At 48.0% G+C, this 7,790-nt stretch overlaps 1 protein-coding gene across 2 annotated transcripts in view; it reads right to left on the bottom strand.

The window, feature by feature from the left end:
* DUSP29 (dual specificity phosphatase 29) overlaps positions 1–6,910 on the bottom strand; it is a 35,496-nt gene extending 28,586 nt beyond the window's left edge. The window contains exon 1 of one of the 2 annotated variants that reach the window (XM_043598141.1): positions 6,730–6,910. Coding sequence is in view for 1 of the 2 variants with exons in the window: in XM_043598140.1 (XP_043454075.1) it covers positions 6,730–6,893 (164 nt within the window). In the remaining variant the exon portion in view is untranslated. The remainder of the gene's footprint in view (positions 1–6,729) is intronic. The other variant, XM_043598140.1, reaches the window with a different exon arrangement.
* Between the last annotated feature and the right edge of the window lie 880 nt (positions 6,911–7,790).

Below are 7,790 nucleotides of genomic sequence, written 5' to 3' on the forward strand. Positions count from 1 at the left end.
TGGTTTCAGCTGAGCTCATGATCTCATGGTTTGTGAGATTGAGCCCCGTGTTAGGCTCTGTGCTGACAGCATGTAGCCTGCTTGGGATTCTCTCCCACCCTGTCTCTCTCTGCCCCTCTCCCTGCTCCTCAGAGCATGCTCTCGCTCTCAAAATAAATACACATTTTGGGGCGCCTGGGTGGCTCAGTCAGTTAAGCGTCCGACTTCAGCTCAGGTCACAATCTCACGGTCCGTGAGTTCGAGCCCCGCGTCGGGCTCTGGGCTGATGGCTCAGAGCCTGGAGCCTGCTTCCCATTCCGTGTCTCCCTCTCTCTCTGCCCCTCCCCCATTCATGCTCTGTCTCTCTCTGTCTCAAAAATAAATAAACTTTAAAAAATAAATAAATAAATAAATAAATACACATTTTAAAAAACGGAGCTGTAACAAGAAGGGAAAGATGGTTTTAAAAACAAACAAAAGGGGCACCTGGGTGGCTCAGTCTGTTGAGCATCTGACTTTGGCACAGGTCATGATCTCATGGTTCATGAGTTCGAGCCCCACATTGGGCTCTGTGCTGACAGCTCAGAGCCTGGAACCTGCTTCATATTCTGGGTATCCCTCTCTCTCTCTCTGCCCCTCCCCTGCTCATGCTGTTTCTGTCTCTCAAAAATAAATAAGCATTTAAAAAAACAAGCAAACAAACAAAAAACCTAACCTAAACTCTTTCTAAGGTGGAGGATGGGAGAAGCCAGGTAGAGAGATTCATTACTTATTTCAGTGGGAAAACGAAATCTCTATGTAGACCCCTATGCCTACAAAGACTGGCCAGATAGCCGTGGAATGTGAGTCACAGAACAGGCCTCCTGCTCAACAAAAATTACCATTTGAGGACCCTTTGGATGAGAAAAAGTTAAGTCCCGAAGCATGATTGGGAAGATGGTGATGCCAAACAAAGAGAGCTAAATTGTTCTTTACAGGGGGGGAGGGGGGGTTCTGAGCCTCCTAGAACATTCCAGAAGAGGTGAGGGGCCCTGCTGGTGGGAAGGGCGGGAGGGTCACAGGCAGCCATGTGTGTAGTGTCCAGGGCGTACGGTTCTGGGGAGAGCAAGGATTCCCAGGGCTTCACTGGGCAGTGCCCTAAAGCCATGTCAGCCCTCTTTTTTGTCACCCTAAACCTTGAAACTGTTAGATGCAACAGGCAGCTGTGTTGGTGGTGGTTTTGAGAAATCAAAGGGAAAGAGGCTTGAGCAGGTAGAGAGAAGAGACCAGAAGTATGTTCAGTGTTCACCAAAATAATTAACACTGGTTATATACTTATTTTAGGATGATGAAATTATATGTGATTTTTCTTCTTCTCCTTTTTTCTTTTAAGAAACAATCTATCCTAAAATTTCTGTGTTGAACATGTATTACTTGAGTATATGAAGGGATGGGGGAAGTCTGTGCAAGTTCTATTTTAGGATTGTTCTGGACAAAGGAGATGCTCACCCTAACCTGTGGTTTAGGCACAGGAAGGTGACCTTCAGGACAAGGCCTAGCCAGGTGTTCCTTACATCTTGCATGGCACCGAGTGCCCTCCCCAGGAGTCAGTGTGAGCTCCCCAAAGGCAGAGCCGCGTCCTGCTTGAGGCCTCTGGTAGCAGAGTAGGTCATGTCAGAAAATCATTCTAATCCCTCAGTGCTTCCTGAGAAACCAGGGGAGAATTAAGTTTTGTGTGTCCTGAAGCTTACACAATTTGTATAAGAAAAGGAAAACCGGGGTGCCTGGGTGGCTCAGTTGGTTGAGTGTCCAACTTCAGCTCAGGTCATGATCTTGCAGTTTGTGAGTTCAAGCCTGCATCGGGCTCTGTGCTGACAGCTCAGAGCCTGGAGCCTGCTTCAGATTTTGTTGCCCTGTCTCTCTGTCCCTCCCTGACTTGCTCTCTGTCTTTCGCTCTCTAAAAACAAATAAACATAAGAAAAGAAAAGAAAAGAAAAGAAAAGAAAAGAAAAGAAAAGAAAAGAAAAGAGAAAAGAAAAAGGAAAACCAAAGGGCATGTGGGTGGCTCAGTGGGTTAAGCATCTGACTTCAGCTCAGGTCATAATTTCACAGTTCATGAGTTCAGACCCCGCATCAGGTGGGCACAAAGCCACACTTCTGGTAAAACACAAGTCCCGCTTCAGGTGAGTCCCACTTCTCTCTCTCTTTCCCTCTCTGCTCACTTGTGCCCTCTCCCCCCACCAAAAAATAGAAAAGGAAAACCAAATAGGTGCAGGGCTTGGAAGAGGGCTATGTAAGTGTGGGGTTCTGAAGCTTTGGGGTAAATCTACCTCTGAAACTTCCTTCCCCTCTGACTGCGGACAGACCTCAGGTGAAGAGGGCAGCACCCTTTCCTTGTCCCATGGCGTCAGAGCCAGCATCCTTGACTTGCCTTACCTAGTCTCAGTTTAGTCTGAGTCAACCAACATTAGCTCTGGTGGGTCAAAAATGAGCATGAATGGCTTTGTTTTCTTTTTGACTTCACCTCATCCGTTAGACCTGGCCCTGCCCTCCACCTCCAGGCTTTCCTCACACATCCCTCTGTTATGCACCAGGTATGGGCTAGCCCAGAGAGGTCTCTGCCTTCTAGAGGCTTTTAGCCTAATGGAGCAATTTCTAAACTAATCTTCAGACAGTCTCTTCTCCCTTTGAAGTCATTCTGTATCTGTGCATGTGTGTACATTGCGTATTTACCTTCCTGATGCACTGGGATCATGGGGGAAAGTTAGTCCGTATTTAAATACATGCACACCACACTTCTTCCATGACACTACCCAAGTGGGGCTTGGAATGTGCCTTGAAAGAAGAGGGAGAGTAAAAATGTTCCTGTGGTTGGATAAATTTCTCTGTTAGGAGAGTGATACCTTCTGCTGAGGTATGTGAAGGGATGGAATTTGGCAGCAGTGTATGTATATAAATAAACATTTTTAATTTACTGCAAGTCAGTGCTTGTCTTTACCCATCTTAAATCTATAAAAATGATCCCAACTAGAAAATAAAAGTTGTGGATTTTAAAAAAATTAAAACCTGGATGTGAAAACCCAGGAATTTTTTGTTGCCTATAATTTAATTCTTAACATATCTGACACAATCCAAGTTTAACAGATTTTTTTTTTCTTTTGGATTCTGGCAAGTATGTTAACAGGAGGCAATTATGTGAATTAATATAAAGTCCTTTTATTAAAAAAACAGAAATGCTTTCATTTAAAGAGGTAATTTAATATTCCTTCTGTGATGGTGTTGATGTCATAACTTGTTTGATTAACTCTTCAAATGGTTTCAAAGCGCTTCAGGGTGGTAATTTATGAACTCCTAATTGATTTCCCCAATCTTGGTTTGGCAGAGTTGAGCCTCCCGGAAACCATGAGGAGGCTGGACGCCCATACTCTACTTCCTTTTCAGACACGGGAGCAGGCTGGGATGGACTACCTCTGCAGCCTGGCTCTAGTACAGGGTGAGGAAGAGGAGGCTCTAGTACAGGGACAAGAGACCATGGCGTTGTTGTTCCTGACTCCCAAGCGGCTCAGCTTTTTGCCTCCTCTGAAGATGTGTGGAAATACTGTAGGCAGTTTCACAGCTCGTGAATTCAGGAATAGATGGCCTTTTAGACCACAACTTACAAAAACTATCTCCCACTGTGCATCACCTCAGAACATGAGGCTTCCTTGAGGCCAGAAAAGATGAGGTGGGGTGGACTACGGAAGTGTGGCCCTCACCGTGGGCCTGCCACCTTTTCATTTCCCCATCTAGGCCACTATTACTCACTAGGCCTGTCTCTGAGTACTGTACAGAGGAGGCTCTGGGCCTTGGGAAGGTTTTTGGCCAAGTACTCACATTTGAAGCTGCCATGAAAGTTCACTGAGAAATCAAGGCCTGGCAGGACCCAGGGAAATGATCATACAGTTATTACTTTTATTTGTTTTTATATGTTTTAATGTTTATTTCTTTATTTTGAGAGAGTGAGAGGAAGCGAGCACAAGAGGGGAAGGGGCAGAGAGAGGGAGAGAGAGAATCCCAAGCAGGGTCCATGCTGATCAGTAAAGACCGCGAGATCATGACCTGAGCTGAAATCAAGAGTTGGACACTTAACGACTGAGCCACCCAGGTGCCCCCATTGTTACTTTTATTGTGTGCCCAGTGATAATCTGCTCTCAAAACCTCCTAGACAGAGAATGACTGTCCTTACTTTACAGATGAGCAAAATGAGGGTCAGAGATTAGTAACATGACACCAGGTGGTAAGACTTGGGCTCCACCCAGGCAGCCACGTATCCCAACCCATGTCAGTAGACAGTCATTATATTCTTGGCCACAAAGTTTACACTCCTGAGGATGGGCTTAGGCCTTTCAGTTTTGTGCTGCCAGAGTGTGTGCGTCCCAGAGTGTGTGCAGTTGTGGAGACAGCTCTCTCTGGCCTTGGAGTCTCAATACCTGGGCTTCAGCTTCCTCATCTGAGGATAGGGATAGTATCCACCTAACTGGTTCCTGGATTAAATGAGATGATATAACTCTTTGGTACATTGACACGGGCCCAGAAAATGTTCCACGAAAGGGGACAAGGAAGCAGTGGGGAGGCTGGATAGAGAATTCCCAACTGTGTTGGAAGCTAAGTTCTGAGCCAAAAGTAGGGACTATAGGTAGAACAGTTTGGCCAGGGCCAAACATCTTTGTGGTGTTGTTATGGCAGATGGGATGGGGCATAAATAAGCCTGAACATTTTCCTATGGGTGATGGGGCTCATTTGCTCGTGTGCAAAGTATAAGAAGGCTTTGGGGAGGAGGAGAAAGGACTCTCTCCATCTTGTTGATGTCTGGTGGCTGTGCCAGACTGCTATGAGACTTGACCTCCTATTTACTGTGGACTTGGTGGACCCACTTCCAGTGATCAAGGGTCACTGGAAGCAAAAATTCAAACACCGTCTGCTCTGGAGGCAGACTGCAAAGGACAAATGGAGCTGTGACCCCTGGCCCCACTATCTGGAGTGGCTGTTCCCTGGGGACCAGACCCAGGTTGGAGTTCAGGCATCAAGGGAAGCGGGAGAGTGAGATGTCACCCCTGCTTCCACCCCACCAAGGGGCCCCAGAGCACAGTGCCTGTGCCATCAGACTCTAAGATACACTGGATTCTGGCCTTGACTACTGTCTTGGATGTATGATGTGGGCAAACCACTTCACTTCTTTGTGTCTCAGCTTCCTCGTCTGAAAATGGAGATGATGAGGTACCTCCCTCATAGGGCTGTTGCAGTTCTGTGGAGTAAGTGAATTAATACTTATAAGAAAAGCTTTTGGAACCATGCCTGACACATCAGCACCAGGAAACATTCAGATTCACAAGGGTTGTGCAGAGCCAACCTCTGGCTCTATGGAGGGCAGGCTGCCCCCTCCCCAAGTGGACTCAGCCTGGCCTCAGCAGGGTTACAGGAAATGCTAACAGCCAAGCCTCCAGCCTCAGTGCCCCTGCTCTGCTCCTCACCCCTTGTGGGATAGACAGTAGCCACAGGAACCCCACCCTCAGAGAGGACTCAGAGTCCCCTCCAACACAATCCATCCTAGGACAGAAATGTTCCCAGTGAGGGCTTCCAGCTTATCACATGGTGGAGAACCGTTGCCTCCCTTGTCACCCTCCACACACATTTGCCCCCTAAAGAGGCCCCTAAGTCTTCAGACCCTCTCCCACATCCCAATCCCCAACCCCAGGCCCAAGGCTCATTTCCCTGTACAAGACTCAGCTCAGAAGCCCTTCAACTGTTGTTTATAAATGTCCCTTGGTGGGACCAAAGTGATTTTCTCATAAATAGAACAAGGAGGGGCTACAAGCCATAGGTCAGGGCAACTGAACAAATACCAAGTACCAGGGACACTCCGGTGCTGGGGCCATAAGTGAGGAGGCCTCTCTAAACATGCACCTCATGCCCCCTCCCTTCTGACTTGATAGCTTTTTCCCTTGAACATTTTCAGGCTTTCCTAAACAGTCAGAGCTCGCAATCCCCACAGCTCTCAGGTTCCAGGCTCACAAGGAGCGGGTTGGGCCACAGGAAAAGGGCACCAGAGTCTACGAGGCGAACCCTGCTCTGAGACACAGTATGACTTCCCACCTTCTTATCTACATACGCTGCCGTCTTGGTCAAGTGACTCTGTCCCTCCGTGACCCAATCTCCCCACCTTTACCAGGGCGGTCATCCCCATCCTTATCCTCCCACCAGGACTGGGGAAAAGCTTTAAAAATGGCCACTCACTCTTTCCAAATGATGCTTAGCATTATCCAGAACACAGAAAGAATTCTCACCCCTGGAATTTTGAGTGCCGTGTTTGTAATTTGTGCTGCCCTGCACATGATGTGAGTCACTACAGTGTTTCTATCACCCCTCCTGCTGAGATTTTTTTCCCCTCCACTAGCTAAGTGGACAAATGTAGAACTTTGCTGGAAACGATACGTGATACAATCCATCCAATGCCTCACAAGGGCCCAATGAGCTTTAACCCACCCCATTATCCTTTAGAAATGGTCACTGAACTAGAAGCTCAGATTTAGAGGGAGGGAAGTGGAGAAAATTCCATGGAGTCCCTAGAGAAAGATGGGGCAACAAGAAGCCTATCATACTAAAAGAATGTCAGCTCTTCTCTGCCACTCTAGAAACAGAGTAGAAAGGGGTCTTCTAAGCCCCACACCCAGACCCCCAAAGAACACTTGACTGGACCCAAGAGGAGTCAGCCTCCCCACCAAAGGTCCTTACCTGTGTGCGCTGGGGCCTGGCCGGGTCAGGAGGTGCTGGTCTGTGGGGTGTGTGGCAGCTGCACACCCGGCCACCTCGACTGGCATCCAAGAGCCTATTTTTAGGGTCAGATCTGCTGACGCTGACCTTGCGTGCTGTCCAGTCTGAGAAGAGACCCATGGCATCTGTTTGCAAAATGATGTGCCAGTGTGACCTGAAACCCTTGACTTTGGGAGACCTGTACCTGGAGCCCACACGCTTGTCCCTGGCCCAGCCACAGAGGCAGGACACATGGCTGTCCAGGGCGGGGACAGACAGGGGGATTTCCCAGCTTTGTGTTCTTGGGATGGACGAGGCCAGGTGTCTGTGGGGCCCTGCCCTGGACTCTGTTCCAGAATGACTGGAACAGGGGAGGTTTGCCAGCTAATGTGGAGCCTGTGGGAAGGTTGGGAGCACCCAGACTGGAGACGGACTCTCCACTGCCATTTTTTCCGGGAGTTTGGGCAGCCATCTCTGGGGGGGTCGATGGAATAGATGCTGCAGTATGGGTGGGTTGTGATCAGTGAAACACAGCAGATAGAGACTCTGTAAGCTTGGGTTCATTTGCATTGTGTCATTTCATGTGAGACCTCCAACGAGTGTCCAACCCTTCTGGGCTTCAGTGGGGAAAATAATCATAATGCTGTCCTCTTGTGGTTATGAGGATTAAGTGAGATGAAGTATGGAAAATACTTAGCACAGTGCCTGGTACGTGGTAAATACTTTTAAAATGCTAGATGATAGGGGGCGCCTGCATGGCTTAGTCAGTTAAGCATCTAATTCTTGGTTTGGGCTCAGGTCATGATCTCACGGTTCATGGGTTTAAGCCCCACATCAGGCTCTGCGCTGATGGCGAGGAACCTGCTTGGGATTCTCTCTCTCTCCCTCTCTCTCTCTCTCTGCCCCACTCCCACTCTCTCTCACACATGCATGCTCTCAAAAATAAATAAATGTTTTTTTATTAATGCTCGATGATATTAGGATGCCCAAAATATTTCCAATCCAACAGTTACTCCCAGGTCTTTCTTCCTGGTGGTGCCTTC

The sequence above is a fragment of the Prionailurus bengalensis genome, chromosome D2 (genome assembly GCF_016509475.1).
Source record: "Prionailurus bengalensis isolate Pbe53 chromosome D2, Fcat_Pben_1.1_paternal_pri, whole genome shotgun sequence".
NCBI lineage: Eukaryota > Metazoa > Chordata > Mammalia > Carnivora > Felidae > Prionailurus > Prionailurus bengalensis.